This window comes from Lissotriton helveticus, chromosome 2_1, assembly GCF_964261635.1.
Source record: "Lissotriton helveticus chromosome 2_1, aLisHel1.1, whole genome shotgun sequence".
NCBI lineage: Eukaryota > Metazoa > Chordata > Amphibia > Caudata > Salamandridae > Lissotriton > Lissotriton helveticus.
The window spans coordinates 1,110,233,046-1,110,256,312 of NC_136059.1; the positions used below are offsets into that span (position 1 = coordinate 1,110,233,046).

Consider the following 23,267-nt stretch of genomic DNA (forward strand, 5'->3'; position numbering starts at 1 on the left):
TAGGCATCATTATTTTGGGACATAATTAATTCTATCTGTTTTACTCTTTAAGCAGCTCGCTATACAAATAGAGCCTTACTCTGCTGCAAAATCGCGCTCCTGAAGCATCTCCAAACGCTGAGGGGATTAATCAAAGATGTATGTGTCTGTAGAGTAGGCTCTTTAATCAGAAAATTCGGCAGTTGTGGCGCGCTCTCCCACATCCCAATTAAGAAAAAAATGCAATATTAACTAATGCAGTAGATGTAAGACTCCCAAATGGGACACTTTTTAAAGAAGCAGCTTCCGGCCCTTACCTGCTGCTCTACAATGCCGGGGTGTCCCCGGCGGGCTCCTCGGTACCCTCTGCATGGGTCAGTCTCCCTGAAGGCACCTCCGTGGTCCGTCCGGGGCGCCGGCGGGTCCAGGCACAAGTTTCTGTCAGAAGCGCTGGAGGCGGAGGGGCCGCGGTCTGTGCGCGGCTGCTCTCCGGCTGAGGGGGTGGGGCAGGGCTGCGCTCCCGCAGAGTGGCAGCTGGAGGTGCCTGGCCGTGTGTGTGTGCGTGCAGGCTCAGGGCTGGAGTGTGCCTCTGTCTGCGCTCTGGCATTACTCACCCCGCTCCTCCGCCGCCGCAGCTATCACCCTCGGTAGCCCGCCCCCTCCTCCAGTACATGCTCTACTCAGTCCTGCTGCTTCCAGACCCTGCAGTCTCAGACCCAGCGTCGCAGCAGCCTCACAGCACCGACGCTGAGAGCCAGACACAGTGTCCCTCAAAGCTCTGGGGCAGACGAGCAAATATGAACATAAGTGAGAGGGCTTGTTTTAAATCGAGCTGTGTTATTTGAGCACCTACTTCCGGTTTGGCCGGCAATGCTTCCGGGTCGCCGCAGGCAGCGCGGCGGCCCGCCCTGCACGGGGAAGGGAGGCAGCTTTCGAGGAGGACAGCACCTGGCCGCGAGCGCGTTCTCGTGCGCGTGACCTTAACAAATCGCCGCGCGCGGCCAGTGCTGTCCTCCTGGAACGCTGACACGCTAACTATAGGTCTTTGGCGAGAGCGAGCTTCGCTCGCTTCTAGCCGAGACCTAAAAACGAGAGGATTTCATCTGCACAGATTTTATATAATTCTATTGGAAGTGTATCCTCACCTGCTGCTTTATTGGATGGAAGAGAAAAGACAGCTAAGCGTAATTCAGCTATTGTAAACTTTTCTTCTAACTTATCAAGTCTTTCCCGATCTAAATATTCTTTTGGCGGTAGTTTCTCATTTATATAAGCTTGAATCTGGTCTTCCGTGCTTCTACTCTCAGGAGTGTATAATTTTTCGTAGTAAGAGACGAACTGTCCCATATCAGCATATTTCTCAAGTACTCTAAAACATCAATTTACGAGGTTGCGTCTGAGCATGTGGGAAACAAAAGACTTAATCCCAGCATGGAAGGATAAACGGGAAAATCGAGAGTGCAGACTATGCAGTTATAAAGATGAATCCATTCAAGACATTTTTTGTGTATGCCCTGTGTTACTAAAAGAACGGAAAGCACTTTTAAAATCTCTACTGAATTTGAATATACGCTCATGCAGAGAAGCGGTAATTACCTGGCTAGGCGGAACCTCAATCCCACTAGCATGTAGAGGGGTGAAATTTTTAAACGTGTATTTAAAGGAAATCTGTTGAAATTACAAAGAGTAAAAAAGATTCTCTAAAAACGAAATTTTAAATATTAGATGCATAAAAGTAACTTATTGATTATTTTTGTATGATTAAGCAAGCTATTCTATGTGTATATATGTAGTAGTATTATTATTTAAAAGCTGTTATTTGGTGTAATGGTTTTTGTTTTAAAAAAGACCGATCACCCAAAATAAAAATCTTGAAATCTTGAAATCTATTTTTTTCTGTTTTCCAGGGACTTATCCTAAGTGATGATGGAGCTGGGCTTCATGGGAGGAGGATTAAGTGTATGTATCACGTCGTAGTTGTGTTGTCCACCAAGACCTGGATAGACCGACCATGAAGTGAAGAGGGGAAGGCCTTGAGTGTCGGCCAGATTGCCCCGAGTTCCAACAGACTGATGTTAAAGTTCTGCTCTTCAAGTGGCTACAAAGTACTGATCTCCAGATCCCTCGATGAGAGCCCCACCCAAAGGTGACATGCCTGTCACCACTGTGGCCACAGTCCATGGGGGACGTAACAATCTTCTTCGAGACAGATACTCCTCCTAGCTCCACCAGCTCAAATTTGCTGTGGCAGCCCTAGAGATCATGGACTCTGCCAGATCTCCCCTGATGCTAGAACCACTTTTTGCAGAGGCATTACTGGAGGGATCTCATGTGCCTGCGTGTGTGACCATGAGGATGCAAGAAGACAACAAACCAAGCAAATGCACGGCTGCCAGTACTGGAACCCAAGCTCCCAGGCAAAACATCAGAGCATATCCCATATGTCCTGCTTCTACAGAGGAAAGAAGGCCCAGAGCAAGGTCATAACCAATACTGGCCCTACGAACTAGAAATGTTGGGCGGGCTTCAGGTGAGACTTGGCTAGATGGACTGAAAACCCCAAACTGAACCTTTGTCCTCGAAAAGTCTCCCTTTAGTAGCACCCATTGATTTTGTAATTTCTGTGGATTTCTTGATCTTCTCTGGAGCCACATTCACATGTGGGCTGAACAAATGCTCTCCGCTAAAAGGTAAATTGAGAGGAATTGGGACTTAATATGTGAGGAAGATGGCCACATGGTAAAGGCTCAGCTCTGCACCATGTTTGAAAATGAAGTTAAACTGAAAGTGGCCATCCTTGACATGTGGCAATCCAGACATTCCGCGTTGGTGGCTGGACTTAGGCATGGTTCATCGTACCCCAAAAGACGTTTCTTGTATGGTCCACCATACCACCACAGACAGTTCTTATAAATGAACTTACTTCTGCTGTTGCAAAGGGGTACAAGTGCTGCCACAGGTGCCAAGTCGTTCCTGTGACTGCAACACACCGGCAACAACCCAGCAAGTCGAGTTGAAGCCTAAATGATCTGAGCACTTTTTACAGTGGGTTTGCCTAAGCGTTGTGGCTACCCTACCCTGACTTCCCCAAACCTGCCTCCTTTCTCACAGACCCCTCTATATGGCCCATGAATATCAATGGCCTCTCATGTATGTTAAGAAGAAGAACATCCCATCATATCTGATTATGAAATGCCCAGACATTGTGTTATTAAAAGAGACACTTGTCTCTAAATCAGAATTAGAGAAATTGAGACTTGATTTCAGTGGGGAAAGTGGTGCTGTCCTGAGACAACCTATAAAAGATGCTCTGAATTATTAAAAAAAATGAAAAAGTGGAGTATATATCCTGCTTCACAAATGTCTTACAGTGCAGAAAATATTGGTGGATTTGAATGAGAGGTTTGTGTTTGCAAAAAACAAAGTATAAAAGGCTCAATGATTTATGGTTAAATTTATGGCATAAATGATGTTAAAAATACTTTTATCCTTTACTATACAGAATCTTTGTAGAATTTGGACAACGAGCAAAAGTGATTTTCGCGGTGATTGGAACTTCATTCCAGACCAGGTACTAGACTGAATAGGCATGAGCCCGGCCCAATAAATCAAGTGACAGGCTTATACTTTTGGTTGGCATTCACATTCAATGTGGCTAATACTCCCAAATAGAATCGAATACTCTCTAGTATTACATCCGCATGGTACAGAGTCCAGAATTGATTGTATTTACCCAGGCAGAGTCTGATGCCATAAACGTCTGTGTTTGAGTTATTGCAGGGTAGAATCTGAGACCATGCTCCAATTAAGCTTGAACTAGATCTAGCACTGGGGAATCCTACATGTGCCCAATGGAGAATGAGCATTTTATGGTATAAACTGCCAACAGAAAAGAAAAAAGCTACAACACCTCAAAGACTACTTAAAAATTAATAATGATTCAGTGTTTTTTCTACAAACCTTATGGGTGCCTGCCAAAACGTATCTTAGGTGTTGAATGATAAGGGGACAGTGTTTTGAGAAACAGAAGAATGACAGAAAGAACTAAAAACAAATGCATGATCTCTGAAAGCTATCTATCGTGCAACCTCAACTGCTGTCAATCTCAGAGCCCTGACTCAAGCTAAATACAGCTTAAACTCCATCTTCTAAACCAAAGCAGAAGGACTCTACCAAAGCTTAAACTAAAACATTGGCTCTTCAAATGAAACAACGTGAGGCTAACACATGAATGCCAGTGTTGACGATTGCTGGTCATTGTTTACAGGCTCACTCTGTTCAAATATTGAACAAAATTACCCTATTTTTCTATAACACGTACATCGCTGTAAGTGACTAGTCAGCGGATGGTGAATGGATGTTACCCTGTAAGCATGTGTTTGTTACGCGTAGATTCTCATGCTCTGCACACTCCTGCCATCTAGTTTTGGGCTTGGATGATTACTACTTGTTTTCCTTCAAAGAAGTCTTTTGAGTCATGAGGTTTCCATAACTCCTCCTCTGCTCGTGGGTGTGCATGGGCACTGACTCAATTGTTAGATTGGATTTTTGTCCAATGGGTGAAGGTAGGAAAGGACTAGTGAGTAGGAAAAGAATAGTGTCCATGCGTGTAGAAAGAGAACAATATTACGTGAAAGATATCTGTAATAAACACTGGCTTCTGTGGAGGAAGGTGGGCACATGTGAATCTACAGAACTACATGAAACAGGCAGATCCATTCGTAGCATGCGTGGCTGTAGATAAACATGCCCTCCATCCCCTGAAAAGCTGTACTCCCTTAAGTGGTGGCTAGCCAGTGAAGGGTGCAGAGGTCTGAAACAGAGTTCTGGGGACAGTGGCACCTTTACAAATATTCACTATGGGTATTTACAAATATTTACCACAGGAATGTTCCCTTAAAAGGCAATAGTAGCATGCTGTTTGCAGGTGGAGTGAGGTTTGTCGTGGGAATTTAGGAATCGTTTAGCATTAGCGTAAGAAGTTAGGATGCACTTGACAATTCACTTGGCAATTCCTGCCTTAGAAATAGCTTGGCCTTTATGAGGATGCAAAATAGTCACAAACAATTGTTGCGTTTTTTAAGAGACTTGTTTCTATGTAGTACAAAAGGGCATGCTTGTGATTGAGTGTGTGTAGTGGCCTTTCAGCTACAGAGTATGGGCACGGAAAAAAGATTGGAGACTACGTTGGGTAAGAATTCTGAATTACTTCTAAGGACCACTCTGCCATGATGGACCTGGAAAAAAAGTTTACGCAATGTGAGGGCCTGTAGTTCACCAATACATGTGAGAGACATTATTAAGCCTGGGCAGAGGTCGCAGAGCTCCCCTTTGCTGCGCGGAGTTCTGCAGGCGGCAGAGGGTTCTTGGTAATGACCATTCGCATTGATTTTCAGCGCCGGGGGTCTGTCCTGCGCTGGAAAATCAACATGAACAGCATCTTGCACAGCGCAAGAGGGTGCTGCTTCTTTTCTGCTGCTCGAATAGATTTTCTAACCAAGCGGCAACTTTCTCAACGCAAACAGAATGTTTCTCGACGCGAGCGGTTGCGACCACTCGTGACAGCCCACATTCATATATACGACCACCGCGTTGAGAAATCTCGCCGGGAGGTGGATTTTCCTTGCTCGCGCTCGCCAGCTTGATGTTGGGGAGCGTGAGCAAGGAAAACAACTCTGCTCCGAAGAACTGAGTCTTTAGGAACTCCGTGTGCAGAATGTGGAAAACTTTGCAAACTCCGCGAGCGGAGTGCTGTTCATCGCCAAGGCTTAGAGATAAAACCTACGAGGAAGGCAACCTTCCAGGAGAGAAAATGTAAAGGGCATGAAAGCAGTGGCTCAAAGGGGGGTCCATAATCCTGGTGAGGACAATAATGAGATCCCAAACTGGGGATGGAGGGACCCTTGGTGGAAAGACATGCTTAAGGCCCTCCATAAAAGCTTTAATTAAAGAAATATTTAACAGGCAAGAGTGTTCTCTCTTTTGCATAGATGTAGCAATAGCAGCTAAAGGCAGATGAATTCACAAGCATGCTAACCCTGACTTTTGTAAGTGTAGGAGATAGCAAATAATGTCTTGCAATAGTGGTTTAACAGTGGTTGTGTGCTTTGGAGTACAATATTAGACAAAAAGCTTCCACTTAACTGCATTGCAGGTGCGTGCAGTGGGCCCATGGGCTTACTGAAGTATGCCTATTCACTCTTAAGGTAGGTTCAGCTAAATGAAATGTAGAACCTCAGGATCCAAATCACCAGGTGGAGCTGTCTAGGGCCCGGATGTCTGACTTTCCAGGTGTTTTGTATCAGAAGGTTTGGTCTGTTGGGAAGCTTCTCATGAGGGACAATGAACATTTTGGGAAGGCCTGAGAATCAATGGTTGTCTGGTAAACTTTGGAGCCACCAGGATAAAGGTAAGGGATGTTTGCCTGAGCTTTCTGACCATTCAAGGAATTAGTGGGAGAGAAGGAAAACCATACACAAAGATACCTGACCAATACAACCACAAAGCATTGCCCAAAGACTGGGGGTCGAGAAAACTGCAGGCGAAGTTTGGGCATTTAATTTTTTCATGCATGGGGTGCCCCATCTCTGGAAGTAAGAGAGTAGGACTTGAGGGTGGACTTTCCACTCATGGACTTGTTACTGCGTCCTGCTGAGCAGGTCTGCGAAGTCACTGTCAACTCACGGAAGATACTCTGCCAGGAGATGAACTTGGTGATGGATGGTCCAGCGACAGATTTGGTACTCTAGGACTGATAGCTGAGGGGAGCGAGTGCCTCCTTGCATCTGCAGGTAGGACATGGTGATCATGTTGTCTGTCCACACAAGGATAAACTTGTCTTGAATCAGTTGAAGAAAGGCTTTGAGAGCTAGATGAATGGCTAATAGATCCAAGTGGTTTAGGTGGAGATGCCCTTGACCACAGACCCTCGATTGTCATATCGTTGAGGTTTGCCCCCAAGCCAGCTAGAGATGTGTCCGTGGTAATGGCCATCTGCGGAACTTGGTCTGCAACCGATTGTTGCTGTTCCACCACTACAGAGAGCGAAGGGTGCTGGCCTTGCTAACACTAGATCCTCCATATAGTGCTCAACTTGGGACCACTGGCTTGTGCGGCACTCCTGAAGCGGATGAATATGGAGTCTGGTGTGGGTATGAGGCCATCATTCACATAGGGCTCATAACTGTCAACTGAAAGAGTGGCTGTAAAAAGAGGCAGACACTGTTGGAATGCTTGCACTCTCTGAGGGCTGGGAAAAGCTTTGCTTAACAATGAATTGATTGAGGACTGCTCCTAAAAAGGCTGAACTTGAAGGGGCTCCAAGTGAACTTTGTAGTGTTTACAGATAATCCTAAACTGTGGAGGGAGACAATAGCCTGGGTGTGGGATAGACATTCCTGTTTGCTTTCACTCCTGATCTGTCAGTCGTCTAGGTAAGGGAAGATGTGAATTCCTTCACCCATGAGGTGAGTGGCCACCACTGTTAAGCAGTTGGTGAAAACCCTTGCAGATCAGGTGATTGATGCTGAAGGGCAGCACTTTGAACTAGTAGTGTTAATCACGTACCATTAAGTGGAGTAGCCTCAATGATCTGGATAAATCAGGGATGTGTAAGTCGGCTTCATTCATGTCCAGGGTGGCCATTACTTCACCTTGGGATGACATCCTGAAGGATGACCATGTGGAAATGTTCTGACAAGATGCATCTGTTGAGAGACTGGAGATCAAGAGATTCGCCCTTCTTGGGAATGAGGTAGTAGATGCCTTTGCCCTGGTGCTGATGGGGCACTGCCTCTATGGCTCCTTTGGACAGGAACACCTGAACCTTCTCTTGCAGCTGTATGACATGTTCGGGGCAGAGGGTGTGGGTGCAGGGGGATGTTTGGTGGCGATATGACTAGCTACAGGAAATAGCCATGTTCGATGACAGAAAAGACCCATCAGTCTGTGGTGACCTCCTAACTGGGAAGAAATCTCTGAAGCCTCCCACTGACAGATGTTGTATGATCGGTAAGGATACGAGGCATGTCATTTTTTGGAAGTGGAGGCTCCCTTACTAGGGGTGCCTCTACCCTTGGAGCTATTATCTCTAAAGGAGCCCAGTGTAAAGCCCCTGCCACCCTGTTGGTGGTAGCCCTGCTGCTGCCTATGGTAGGTCTGGGTGGGTTCTGAGGCGGTGGCTTTTACTCCCCCCTATTAATCGCTGCCTCCGAAAAGAGCCCCTGCCAAAGAGAAGCTGTAAGGTGCTAATCGTCTTGGTTGTCTCTTTGTCTTTCTTGATCTTTTCAAGCATAGTACCAACCTGTTGTCCGAACAGTTTTCCTCATCGAACGGCAGGTTGATAAGGCGCTGCAGGATGACCGAGGTGTTCACACCTCTGGCCGCTGTCTCATCCAAAGCACACCTAATGGTTGCATTAAAAATAGCTTTATCTTCACCCCTGCTTGTGATACTGGTCTGAGAGGTGCCTCAGGAGCCCCTGCTTCTCCTCCAAGTGGGCTCTATCCTATCTAAATAGGAGGCCAATAGAATTGGCGATGCACTGACGTGAGGCTGCACCTACCACTACTCTCTTCCCCACAGCATCTATCTTTTTGCTTTCTTTATCAGGAGGGGGCATGTTCCTGGTGGCCTGGACTGCTGCCCTCTTCCTAGCAGTAGTAACTCCTAAGGAATAAGGTGGGACATCACCCCCTGATGTAGAGTGGGTCACAGTGTGCAGGTTTGTATATTTTTCTTGATGAGTGGTGTGACCACGCAAGATTTAAACAGCTCCATGAAAATTTCAGGGTGGACTTAATCCTTCCGTTGAGCATGGGGAGTTACTAGGCAGAGCGCTCAATCTCTGAGAGCATCTCCACCAATATGTCAGGCTTTTCTATGGTGGCATACATCTCTACCTCATGGTAGGCGGCTGTGCTTTGGATATCAATGTGGTAAGCCATGGAGTCATCTGGTGTTGGAGGACATGACTGGGAAATGTTCTAGTTCAGAGTCTGTTGGCGGGTCTACATCTTAGTCCATCCAGGAATCATCTGAGATCAGGGTAGATTGGGGCAAAGTCTTTAGCCGGAGAATAATGGCTATGACTGCCGGTGTCCAAGAAAGAATCCAAAGACCCTGAGGAGGATTTAGACAGTGGAGACTTTCTGAGCAGATGCCAGCGTAGACACACACAGCACTGCTATGCTGCTGGTGATGGTTTTAGCTTTGATGGTAGAGCTGACGTCAATGTTTCAGTGCCGGCACACATCCTATGACTTGAGGGAGGTCCAGGAGCAAGGTCCTTGAAAGTTTGTTCAGATCCGAGGCCTTGATTCAGTGTCAACCAGCACTCTTGGTTGCTGAGGTACCTGAGGTGCCGGCGGCTTTGGCACAGGGCTCAATGCCCACTCCCCCTCAGAGGGGCAGTGCTCAGCTCTGATGTAATGCTGTTTCGGATGTTTTAGAGTGCTTGGGGCGTCGATGGTGTCGAACACAAGGCGTGGTCCTCAAGCTTTGACTAAAGGTGACCGAGGTTAATGGAACATCCTCAAGTGCCTCTTCTTCCTCCAAGGGATACTTCTTACCTGACTCCAAGATGTCCTAATCAATTTACAAAGGACTGGGCTGGTGTGACGGAAGGTTAGACCACCCAACCAATGCTTCCTCCTCTTCTTCGGCACCGAGCGGCTCGGCCTTGCTGAAGATGTCTGGTGTTTCTGTAGAGGATTGCACTATCCTGTTGTGGGCCCACCGCTGGTCTCGGCGGTGGCTTAGAGCCTTTTTGCTGGACAATGCTGAGCATCAGTCGCAGCAGCTCTCACCATGTTCCGACGAGAAGCAAAAGTTGAAGATGTCGAATCTTCATTCCCTGATGGGTAGCCAGCAGCAACACGAAGGGCCTCGAGGCTCGAGAGGCCTGGTCATTCGCAAATGATGGACTGGAGGAATTAAATGGTACCATTAGCAGAGAACGTGTGAAAGAAGTCTTCTCACGACAGGGTGGAGGGCAATGGACTCCAAGGTCAAGATGGGACCCTATGAACTCACAAGATTATGAGTGCGCTGTGTCACTATTGACCCCAATGGCAGAACACTACCTAACAATGGAATCGGTGCACATGCACATCCACAACCAGAGGAGGAGTCACCAAGACCTTGTAACTCAAAAGACTTCTTAAAAGAAAAACAAGTTGTAACTGTCCGGGCACAACACTAAAAGACAGGAGTATGCAGAGAATGTGTTTATTCAGCCACACACACTTTTAACATTATATTTTTAACATTTTGTTGTCTGAGCAATGAAGAGCTAAACTAGAAGAGCACCTAAAACATGATGACATCCAGGAAGCCATTAAAGTAATGAATACAGGAAAGCCCTTATAGAAGAGGCTACCCAACAGGGTAACCCCTTCGCCGCGGGGCTAATTTCCCCGCGGCGCTGGGGGGAGGGGGGCATGGCAGCGCCACCATGCTTGTGACGAGCTCAGCTCGTCACGGTGGCGCTGTGCCCATGAGGAGCTCAAGCTCGTCATGACCAAACCCGTTTAATGGAATGTTCAGCACCGCGGGGGAATTAGCCGCGCGTGTGAGCGTCACACGTGTCATGAAGAGCTCAGCTCGTCATGAGCACACGGCCACCGTGCCTCACGACGAGCTGGAAGGAGTTAATTATTATGTGAGATATTCAAATTTACAGCGGCGGGCAATGGCCCTCATAGAATATTTATCAAGATTATAAAATCATTGATACCTAAACCCAATAAGGGTCTTTTTATTTCGTTTTACAAGTTTCACAGCAACAAGATATCCTATTAGACCTGTGCATTATAATCAAGCGATAATTTAGCACTGGTATACTAGAGAAACAGCAAATGCCCACAACGCGGAGGTCGGCAGTGAGAATTTTAGCGATATAAGCCTAATCACCCAAGGTCTGCATTGATATATCAATCACTTTGGCCAAGTCATGTGAAACGGAGAGATAGTTGGATGAACTCTCCGACACATAGAAAGAACTAAAATCAAAACCAGATGAAGAATAGCCCTGGAAAAAGACCCTCCCTTCCACCCACCCCTCCCACCTTATCTCCTCAGCACCCTGGTTGTGTACCCCCATACGTTCATAGGGGCATCCGTGTGTTCGCTATTTTCTCCTTGCGTACCATTATGCTAGGAAGCTTCTGTAAGGCGCCGGATTTTCAAAAGCCTAGGGCAGGTCACTTCTCTAAAATCTTTGCTGAGTATAGCAATAAAAGGCTTCCATAAGTCAGCGTATGCATCTGCTTTGTTCCCTGCTATCATAGAGAGCCGATCCATACCTAGTACAGACTATAGTCGTCTCAACCAAGCTGCATGGTCAGGAACTCTATCTGCACCTCAGTGGGCCAGCAGCACTGTTCGTGCAGCATTCAGGGCCAGGGCTATTTGCCTTCCTCGCAGACAGCACAAGGGAAATGTTAAAGTGTTGGGGTGTCCTAAAAGAATGTAGGCAGGGAAGCGTGAGATATCAGTGTTGAAAGCCTCATCGATGTCTTGGATTATTGTGTCCCAATATCTCACTAGTTTAGGTCAGTGCCATAGCAGGTGCACTAGTGATCCTGTCTGTCCACACCCTCGCCAACAGTAGACCGTGCGCTCTTTATTCCATTGATTTAATCTGGCCGGCGTTAGATACCAATATGCAGCCACCTTTTAAGCTGCCTCCGTGCCCGGAATGTCATGTGCTGTGTGATGGGACCTAAAATATATATCCTTCCACTCCTTATCTGTGAGGGTTCGTCCTAGCTCTGCTTCCCATCTAAGTTGACCCTTAGTTTTCGTGTGAGCGGAGTCCATTGCGAGGAATGTGTATAATTCTCATATAAGGTGTTGATCATCCTCCTTGGTAACAAGCCATTTTTTAAATTTTGTTAGGTGTTGGGAGGACCGTGGTTTCATCTCTGACGAAGTTACCCAATGCTTTATTTGGTTATATAAAAATAAATTAGAGGAGGGGAGCCCATAGTCTCTTCTAAGCTGGTCAAAATGAATGATTCCATTCCGGTCAAATAGGGAACCCACCCTTTTGCAGCCCTGCTCGTGCCATCTTTGTAACGACTCTGCTTTGCACCCCGGAGGGAAGTCTGGTTGATCCACCAATGGCGGCATCGGGGAAGAGAATGATGTGAGGCCGAATCGGACCACTATGGCATCAAAGACCCTCAGAGTTGTTGCCATAACAGGGGAGGAGTAAAGTGCCCAGGCCTTGTGTTTGCGCGGAAGCCAGATCTCATGCCACATGTTGAGTCCTTCAACATTTTGGTCCATAAATGACCAGTGCTTCTCTGAAATGGGGCGATTCCATCCAGAATGAAGCGTAATTGCGATGCCTGAAAGTATTGTGAGATGACCAGTAACCCCATTCCCCCAGCATCTGAGTTTTGTAATTTGAGTGAAGCTAAGTTGCGGTTGTTTCCTCCCCCAGATAAAGCGGTTGATATCTTGCTGAAGACTCTGCAGCATAGCCGGAGGTGGGGTTAAGGGAATAGTTTGAAAGATGTATAATATACGCAGTAGGATTGTCATTTTGACCGCAGCGATGTGGCCCGCCCTAGAGAGACCCGCCCGAGCCCAGATGGCCAGAGTTTTGTGAGTTTGCTCTAGGAGTGGACCATAACTAACTTTTAGGGTTTTAGCCGGGGTGCTTGATAACAAAATCCCCAAATATGTTATGTGATCTCTAGCCCAAGAAAAAGGGAATTGCCTAGCCAGAGCCTCGACCTTGGTAGGGTTTGTAAAAAGGAGGCTTCCGCGAAGAAGTCGAGTAAAGCCCCGTTATCAAGGAATGAGTTGAAGAACCGTGTTCGAATAGGGGCCAGGGTCCGGCAGAATTTCTTGTAGAACAGGGAGGTAAAGCCATCTGGGACTGGTAACTGGGTTTTGAGGCGAGCTATCGCCATGATTGCCACGTCCACTTGCATGGGGCGATCAATAAGTTCTGCTATGTCTGCCGGTAGTGCAGTTAACCTAGCACCCTGCAGATATGCAACCCGGTCTCCAAAGAGAGAATCCTCCTCCGAGCAGAGCCCAGCATAGAATGCGCAGAAAGCCTCTGTAATGTCTGAGTCCGCGTGCACCACGGCGCGGCTTGCAGTTCTGATCGCCGCAATCGATCCCGATATCTCCCGTTGGCGCAATTTCTGAGCTAGAATGCTGCCTGAACAATTGCCACTGAGGAAGAATTTGTGTCGCAGTCGTAGCAGGGTGTACTCTGTCCTATCGAGATCTAACCTGTTGAGAATGAGTCAATGCTTTTCCAGTTCTCTCCAGACACGGGGTGTTCCTGTAAGCTTGTGTATGGATTCGAGCTCCGCCACTTTTGCCTCCATCTCTCTTCTGTGTTATTTGCGAAGCCTGTTTTTGCTTATGAATTCTCCCCAAATGACTAGCTTTCGAACTTCCCATAGTGAGGCTGGGCGAATTTCTCCGCTATCATTATCGGAGAGGTAGTCTAAGTGATTTGTGTATTGCTTGTGTAATCTGCTCTGAGTGTAGTAGAGCATCTCGGAGGTGCCAGCGTGATGGGCAGGCCCGAGTGATGTTCAAGTTCAGAGATAAAGTAATCATAGCATGATCAGAAAGCATACGAGGTCCAATCGTTATTTCAGCTATACTGCTTAACAATGCAGCCGTGGTTAAAAAGTCGACAATATGGGCATACGTTTTGTGCGCTGCGGCAATTGCCTCCATACATCACTTAGGAAATTTGCTTGTGAACCACTGATGACCTGCCTGTGAACGAGTTCCAGTTTGTGTGAAGCGTTGGGAAGGGCGATCTAGGTCTATATTCTTTACTAAATTCAGGTCCCCCTCTCCCCCAAGCACTACCTCTCGGTCCGGGGTTGCCAGCAACTGCAGAAAGTAGGTAAGCAAAAAACTTTCCTGATGCTCGTTAGGTGCGTATATGGAAGCTACAGTGAACTGAGCACGACCCAATTGCAATCTAAGACCTTTAGCCCTTCTTTTATGCTCTGCCACAACCTCGGAGACCTTGCCCTTGAAGCTCCGTGCGAGTAGAATTGCTACGCCGTTTTTTTTAGCTAAGTCCGAGGACCAGAACTGTCTAGGGAACCTAGGAAAGCGCATGCAGTGGACATCTCTAGCAAGCAGATGGGTGTCCTGTAAAAAGCATATGTCCCCCCGGATTGCTCCAGGCACGTTAAGATTGCTTTGAGCTTTACAGGGTTATTAAGACCCCGTACATTGAAGCTCACCAGACGAACATTGTGTATCCTGACTATTTGAGTGAGCTATGCTGCCTGGCTGCTGCGCCCCTGTTGCAAGTGCTGAGCTATAGTGGAGTCCTCAGAGGCATGATGACCTGTACCTCTAGTACCTATAGTCAAACTTGGTTGGCGTGGAGGAGAGGAAAAGAAAGAAGATAGATAGCCCCTTAAAAAGAACTTAAAGGGTACATCAAACAGAAGGATAAGCAGTAACAGGAGACCATAGTCCGTCAGATCTGACGTGTCGAGACGAAGCATGTACCGCCAAGGAAGAACTGTTCTGGAGAAGACCCCTCTGGGTGACCCCTGAGTATTCCATTGGACTTGTGGAGAGCGGGTCATTTCAAGAGTCAGTTGACCAATCGCTCCCCTGCCGCCTTTCCTTTAAGGTCTAGCCAGATCCACTCCGGACCCCAAGCAGGACCATAATCTTCTCAAGATGCCTCTGAGAAGGTGGATTCAGTTGAGAGGGCTTGCAGCACCGCTTGCCTTTCTTTTGTGATAGTCTCTGGATGAGGTTTAGGCCCACGCCGGTTGCGTATCACCTTCTGCCACCCGGGATGCAGCCACACCGGGGAAGCAGACGGCTCTCCCATGTCCTCTCTCATGGTGATTTGTAGGAGGGTGCAAGCTTCTTTCAGGATCTAATCTGGTGCAGCACTCGTTCCAGATTGAAGATAATGCGAAACGGATGACCCCATGCGTAAGGTATCTTAGCTTTCCTTAGGTGCTCCGGAAGGGGACGGAAGTCCCTGCGTTTCTGGAGGGTAATCCTTGAGAGATCTTGAAAGAATATCTGTGAGTGACCCTTGAAGTGGATTGGGTGGGAGTCCCTGGCTTTCCTGAGGATGTCTTCTTTGATCTGGAAGTCGTGGACACATACTAAAATATCAGCTAGGGCCCTTTTTCCAGGTCTTTCAAGGCCAATCTATGTACTCTATCCAATTGGAAAGTTGAGGTTTCTGGGAGGCCCGTAACCTGTCTTAGGAGGTCCGTTACATATTCGCGTAGGTCGGATCCTTCTGCTTTTGATGGCACTCTTCTTATATGAATGTTATTCCTCCTCGATCTGTTCTCCAGATTCTCGTTGCGTGCCTGGAGGTCCCGCTGTTGGTTCCTCAGCTTCAGGACTACTTGTTGGAGCCAATCAACTTCCTCTACTCGGCTGACTTCTTTATCTTCAAGTTCTGCCACTCGCTCGCCCACCATCGTCCACCGCTCGTCGCACCTCTCGGAGGTCAGAGGCAAGTTCTGCCTTCATTGCTTGTAGGTCTGTGCTTAAGGAGGAGAAGAGAGAGTCTAAATACGCTTTAGTGATTGGGTCCTCCCGGTCGCCTGAATCCAGTTGGGCATCCGCCCCCTGAGCAAGTGGTTTGTCCTCTGTCCCTTGGCCGCCAGTCTTCCCAAACATTTCTTTAAGGGACCGCTCCTTCTTTGTTCTATTCCCGGCCATCTCGTCCAACTCTGGTGTCCCGGGTGGCACAGGTCGTGCCAGGCGAGGTTCCGGTGCCGATCCACCGTTCGGGCGGATCTCAAAGTCCCTTCGCAGTTGGTGTCTCTTCTCAGGGACTACTCTTCGGCTGGGGGGAGTCCTACTGAGCTACAATTTGATGAGTTGCTAGGAAGCGGCAATGCTGTTTATCTGGCTCTTCTGCTGGATTCAGGCGCGCCAGAATCTATCACTAGATCTGTGACTTCACTGCGCCTATACAACTGCTGTTGCAGGCAAGTTCTATCGAAGCAGGGTTTACTCCGGCCAGCCACCGTCCTTCAGTAGCTCCTTCAATGTTTCAGAGATCTGGCCTAGTGTTTGAGTGGGCTCTAAATGGCACCGAGACCCTCCACCTTTCTTGTACCTCTCAGCTCTCGTGTTGTGGAGAGCCCTTACTCTGACTCTGCAGTAGCTATGATGAGCTGGGTTTCCTGGGCCTGCGTAGCGGGTATACACCGACTGCTGGGCGGCCCCTGTCCGCTGCCCCTTGTCCTTTCACACACTTTGAATTTACAGGGTCGCTGATCCCCCCCCCCCCCTAACACCTCAAGCCTGTCACAGGCGTACTAGGCAGAGGTGCTTCCCTGCCCCCATTCGTTTATCAAGTGGGCTGCTGCTCCAGGTCCTCTCCCTTGTGTACTTGCTGATGCCTCGTGGTCCCACCCTGGCGTATGTCACAAGCCTCCATAGGCCCCCGCCACAATTCTCACATGTCCCGCATCAGTGCAACAGGGTCTTCTTCGTTACCCTCATGTTAAAAGTCAAGTCCCGGCCCAGACCGCGTCCCACCTCTTCACGTTTTGTGGCCTGGTTATCCTCACTAACGCTTCTACTGGCCCTAGGAACCCTTCGCTGTGAACATTAGGAGAAAGGGAAATAAAGGGCATATCCACACTGGCAGGGGAAATTAAACTGATTTATATGCGGATATGATTCTCTTAAAACTGTCAAACCCATCAAACCTACTCTTTTGAATATGGTGTCCCAATTCTCCAGCTTTTCTAGGTATGAAATACATGCTCTATAGGTCTATCCATTTACATGGCTTCCTATATAAAAGAAATGCTTAGGCATCATTTGAACCCACATTGTTCAGAAATTATACATACTTTCACGGTCTGAATAGGGGCATCTATTACGGACTGAAGAAAATGGGTGAAACTGCATCTGTTATTATGGGGTAAGATTCAGATAATCAAGATGGTGGCAGGGCCTACATTGAACTATGTTTGCAGCATGCTTACTATCAGTGTGCCAATGGAATGCTGCTGAGAACTGATGCAGAAGTAAACAAACAAGTATAAGACATGGAATCACCAAGACTGTTTATTTGTGGCTACCACACTGGATGGCCTGCATCTCTTGCATATTACTTTTTTTATAGGGTACATAAATTGTCCATTTTGGCATTTCATTTCTCCTCAACTGAAACCTCGACTGGGTACTACTGACTAGGTATTTAATGGTTGGGCTCATGAGTCCGGTAGCACAATACGGAGGGAAAGTACTGTTCAAGAATCCGGACGACTGTCATGGAGTAGACTAAAAGAGTATGGGATGACAACCATAGCCTAATGAAAACTCATGGCTCTTAGCATGTGCAAAAACTGATATGGAACAATGCAGCACTCCACATTAGGGGACGGCCAATCCATTAAAGAGACTGGGAGGAGAAATGCATCCTGACCATAAAATAGGCTAGAGAAGGAAAACTGGAAGCAGTTTGATTAATTATGAGAATGATGTTGCATACGTCAGGCCCAGTTCTGGAAGATCCTTCAATTAGACTATTGCCTCTATAGCGCTTTGGATGCTCAGCTATGTTCTACTGGAGTCCCTGATTCAGTTATCTGCAAATATGGTATGTCTTTAAATGGTGACTTCAGAAAACTATAATGCCCCGTTTAAAAATGAGTATTCTAAATGACTCGGGAGATAGCTGCTGTGTAAATGGAGACCCAGGTTCGAAAAACTTGACTGGAAAGACTAGGAAGACCTATCTTCAGTGCAAAAGATAGAGGCCTACATGAAGCATGCTTCCAGTACAGCTTTTCTGAAATACTACATGATTGCCCTAGACACCCGACGAACTCCACCAAGCTCACCTAATCCCAAGACTTTCTTAACTGGAGGTGTGATAGTCCAGATGAAGATATTGTGCGTATAGTTTGGTCTTGCATATGGTCCTCTATGCAAGGGGTCGAGTTGTTGGACTCTGATACCATCCCTTGCAATCCTTCATGATACACTGGGAAACAGGGATCAACAACCATAAGAAAAGATGGGTAGAAACCATCATGTCAGGGGCTAAAAGCTGTATCTTGCGCAAGTAAAAAGTCAATAATGCCCCCATCTCTTATAGACCGGAAAATTGACCTGATTATAGCCTCCTTTGAAAGCCTCATATGTAAAATCAATGATTAACTGAAATGTTTTGAAGCAATATGCAGAGCCTTTGTAGTAATTAAATGATGTATAATTGTGCACAGGCACCCTTTTTAATGGCGGCTGCCTACCAATTTCCTGGAGACTCATCTAGGTCAATTCCTTCAAATCAAAACTGTATCCTGGATAGGTAACATCTGTGGTGGAAAATCCAGATTTGCTCTTGGGTGCCCAGCTTTAAAAGCTCCGGCTTACCAACAGTGGGGTTATCGGACTTTCCTCTGTAGATGATGAAGTACATCAACACTAATCCTTTGATGTCATACCTTAATGTACACTGCTGTCTCACTGGAAGTGCCGGCTATATGTGTTGCCCGGGGACTTACTCTCTTTTTCTTTTATGTTATGTTACGTTAAAAAGGCTTATATAGCGCATGACTACTCCAGCAACGGGGCGTCCAAGCGCTAGCGGAACAAGGCGACAGAGATGGAAGGTGAAGACGAAGAGAAGGACAGCCCAGAAATGTCCAAAGTGTAGGCGCCACGGGGCAAAGGTGCCCAGCACAGGCGTCCCCGCCTAGATGGAAGAGAATAGCCAGGTTTTAATCTGTTTTCTGAAAGCCAAGTGATTTTGGGTGCGGCGGGCCGAGATTGGGATAGAATTCCAGAGGGCAGGAGCCAGGGCCCTGAAAGAGCACCCACCCGCTCTGCTCCTGCGCACCCTGGGAGTGCAGTCCAGGTGCAAATCTGCAGAGCGCAGAGCCCGTGTTGGTACATACAATGAGCATAGCGCCTGCAAAATCTGGGGGCCCTGATTGTAAAGAATTTTATGAATGATACAGAGAGTTTTAAAATGAATTCTCCGTTCGATCGGGAGCCAGTGTAGGCGATGCAGGAGATGGGAAGTGTTACAGTGTTTAGGGAGGGCAAAGAGTGCGAGCGGCGGCATTCTGGGCCCGTTGCAATCTCTTCGTGACCGTTTTATTTTAACCCAATAAAAGTCCGTTGCAGTAGTTCAGTCGAGACAAGACTACTGATTGAATGATCACCTGATGGATGGGTGCAGCAAAGAATCCTAAAATGGGTTTCAGCCCACGTAAGTGGCCAAAGCAAGTGCCTGCCACTTTTTTGGCATGCAATTCAAAGGAGAGGGTTATCTATCAGGACCCCTAAGTTTTTTACTGAGTGTTTTGGCTGGGAAGGTTGACCCAGCGCAGCGGGCCACCATTGGTAATCCCATCTATGCGAGTCTCTCCCAAACAGGAGCACCTCCGTTTTAGAAGAATTAAGTTGGAGGTAGTTTTCCGCCAGCCATTCTACGATTGCCATGATATCCTCCTAGAACCTCAGTTGGTCTTGGCCGGGGTTTTTGGAGAAGGTGAATAGCACCTGCGTGTCGTCCGCATATGATAGCATATGAATCTCCCGGGCCATTTGCCAGAAGGGTCAAAGGGAGGACCTACACGATAGAGTGTAGGGCTCCGCGCAGAGCCTTGAGGGACAGCGCAATTGAGGGGATGGGTATTGGACTGGTAAGGGGGGGCATAGATCTGGAAAGAACGCTCAGATAGGAAAGATGCAAACCAGCCCCAGGCCGTTCCACTAACCCCAATCTCCCTGAGTCGATGGGGCAGGATCTCATGAGAGACCGTGTCGAAGGCCACGCTCAGATCAAGCAGCACCAGCGCTGTGGTGCTGCCCTTATCCAGTGCCGCCCTCAGCTGCTCTGTGACTGCCAACAAAGCGGATTCTGTGCTATGATTAGGCTGGAACCTGTTTTGTGACTTGTCCAGAATCTTATTTTCCTCCAGATACTTGGTAAGGATGGTGTTAACATGGGATTCCATGACCTTCGCCAGGTAAGGGAGCAATAAGATGGGTCGGAAATTCTCAGGGGCCGATGCATCCAGTGTGGGCTTTCTCAGAATTGGAACAACCTTAGCGTGTTTCCATGATTTAGGAAGCACCGCTGACTGAAATGACCTATTAATCAGTGCCCTCCCCTCTGTCAGGAGGCAGTCTTGGAACTACCTGAAAATATCAGGTTTAACAGGATCGGCAGGAGAGCTGGATTTCACCTTATTAGAGAGAGTTTCCATGTCTTTACAGGACAGGGGGGGGTCGAGCTTGTAATCGGAGGGAGGAGTCTGAGATATTGATAGATGGCCGTGGTTTAGGTACCACCCTACGCACATCGAGGGTAGTATAAATACAGTCAATTTTATTGATAAAGTACTAGGCTAGAGCTTCACAATGCTGGTTGGAGGAAATTATATTATTGGTAGCTGCTATGGGTTTCGTCATATCATGTTGGAAGGGTGCTGCTGAACGGGAAGGCAACAAAACCCAACATATCTACAACACAGAAAATGTATGAATTTGAGGAGTGGTTGCAATCACCTGCATGTGGGTTATGTCATAAAATAGTGCAGCATTGATTTTCTTTAAAATGCATGCAAAAAAGACATCTTATCTTACCGTAGCTGAACTTGAGACTTGTGTGGACCTTTACTTGCGAGTTCCAAGGAGATATGTTCCAGCTCAGACTGTGTTAAGCTTAAAGTAGAAAAATTTTCATCCACCATTGTCCAATCTCCATCTACCATTGAACTTGTTTCAGTCAGGTCTGTAGCAGAACCAATACTGCACTCATCACCTAAATCAAGAAAGTAAAATAATCCATTTAATCAAAATCAGAAAGAAAGGTTGCGGGAGAAGACAGCTAAAAGGTGAGGTAGACAAGCAGCGTTGCTTTTGTATCAGTGGCCGTACTAAGAGCTGGTGCTGATTTTTGTCCACCCACCTCTGATATGGTGCTGTCCATATGTGCACCCTGTCGACAAGGGTGAAGTCTAGCAGGTGGATTTCATTGATAGAAGAGTAAGTATTAAGTAAGTGGAGACCAAAGGAACACTTTTATATTCCGGGCAGATTCAGAGCGCTGACACAAAATATACATACAGTTTATACCTTATGTGGAACTAAATGTTTTAAATCAATACCTTGTTTGGGTGTTTCTTAGAGTATGGCTCTAGAAAAATTTCAGAGTTGTCAAGCACAAACAGCATATTTAGTTTGAGAAACCCAAAATGTTATTAAACTGGCTTGATAAGCCAGGGGGCATTTAAAAAAAATCGTATTACACAGGGGAGAAACAATATGCGTGTTAGCCTTGTACTTCTGTTGTCTTCCTTTTTTTTTAGGTCTCGGCTAAAGACAGCTCTAGCGGTCTGTAGGCTATCTGCAGGCAAGCATAATACTTTCAATATATAACATATACTTAGGGTGGTCTTTGAGTCAGTCTCTTGCTCATGAATGGAAGGCTTTGTTGTCTATCTCAGTTGTCTACTCTTAATTTGATGGCTTTCCTCTGTGTTCTTGTGTTTGTTCTGCACAGGAACAGTTGAATTCTGGTGACAAAATACCTTGTTGGGGATTAGCTTTTTCAGACTCAAACCTTGAGTAAGCAAATGCATACTGGGGCAGGAAAGTGATTAATCAGGTCTATAATAAACAGTTCTAAAGGATCATTTGCAATAACAAGCATTGGCAAGGGTAATATATATATTTTATAGGAGAAACAGATTCTTCATGGATTGACAAATGAGTGGGTTAATGTGATGAGTCACTGGTTGATTGGATAAATGGTTGCTTGAATAGATAAGCATGTGATACAGATAAGTGTAGGCTGAGTGTTTTCGTAGCTGGATAAATGGTTGAATATGTGAATGCCCTAATGAATGGCATGATGAATTGGTGGGGAGTACGTAATTGGATTCATGAATGGCTGCATGGATGGGCACAAGCAAGTTACACCACCCCAACAGACTGAGACCTCAGATAGCAGTAAAATATTATTATGAAAATGCTAAGAATTACTAAACATTACCAATAACGGGCAAGTGCAAGTATTACAACAGGACTGGCAATTGCTGGGCCAATAATCCCCTAACTCCGGCAAAATAAATAAATGCTGAAAAAAACAGTGACGTTATACTTAGGTGAAAGTGTCAGTTTAAACGTAAAATTTTAAACTAAAAATAATCACTGAAATTCACTATAGTTAACTGAAGTAACTATAACTCGTGCCCTCGCCATGCACAATAGTGTTATTGCAGTTGCCATCTCTAATGATATCAATGATGCCATAGAACATGTCATGGGTGATGTAATATGTGAGGGCAGGAGTAAAGCATGGAGATCTGCATAAGGGTTGAGTGCCACAGGTTAAGAGAGGTTCCTCTGAATAGAGTAGAAAGGGTATGGTAGACCATTGTAGTTGGTGTACCCAAGGGCGACTGGTAGAATGAGCATCAATGAAACCCCTGTGGCAGGTAACCTGAGATAACTGGATCAGATTGTCCAACTGATGCTGTATTACCCAGAAACTTAAATTGGCTACATGCCATGTGCATAAGGTTTCACTCTTGCACCATTTATAGTATAAGCATACACATAAATGCACCACAAGAACCTATGCCTGCAAGAACACTGTATACTATATTTTAAACTTGATTCACTTGCATCTCTGGTTTAGCAGTGATGAATGGGTCGTTAAGCTAGTGGAGGGTTTCTGAATATAAGCAGATCCAAAATACTTGCACATATAAAGGCTTCATAGTTAAATAATTGGCAGATATGGAGCTGTTTTACATTTAAACCATTTTACATTAAACATTTTACATTTAATTGGCCAGTGCCATAGTTCTACCCAGTGTAGGTTTGCTGTTGGCCACAGTTATCTTAAAACCAATACATTATGTTAGCTGCATTGAAAATAATGTGGTCTCCTCAATGACGAAGTGGGCAGGGATGGGGCCTAGACGCTGGGCTGGGTCTGCTTGCTGCTGTCAGGTGAAAGCCGCTCCTTACGCGCCCACAGTACCTGGGACAGTTGTCCCCACAGCTGGATATATGACCTACGGTCCCCATTTTCTGCATGCCTCCACGGTTCCCGGTGCCTCATAGACATTGCCCTGGCCACAGGTGATGGGACCTTTAATCAATCAGAGTACTTGTAAACACGCTACTTACCTGTGAGGGTCCCAAGGCGCCGAGGGGGTGCTGCTACTGCTCGAAGAGCCAGGTCTTGAGAAGTCTTCTGAAGGCGAGTAGGTCCTGGGTCTGCCGTATGTGGGTAGGGAGGGTGTTCCAGGTCTTGG

The 23,267-nt window shown here is 46.7% G+C and overlaps 1 protein-coding gene across 2 annotated transcripts in view; it reads right to left on the bottom strand.

Moving 5' to 3' along the window:
• The window catches only part of RIC1 (RIC1 partner of RAB6A GEF complex), an 882,831-nt gene that overhangs the window by 23,397 nt on the left and 836,167 nt on the right, over positions 1-23,267 (bottom strand). For both annotated transcript variants that reach the window (XM_078675923.1, XM_078675922.1), the window contains exon 24: positions 20,584-20,761. In XM_078675923.1, the coding sequence (XP_078532049.1) occupies positions 20,584-20,761 (178 nt within the window). The remainder of the gene's footprint in view (positions 1-20,583; positions 20,762-23,267) is intronic.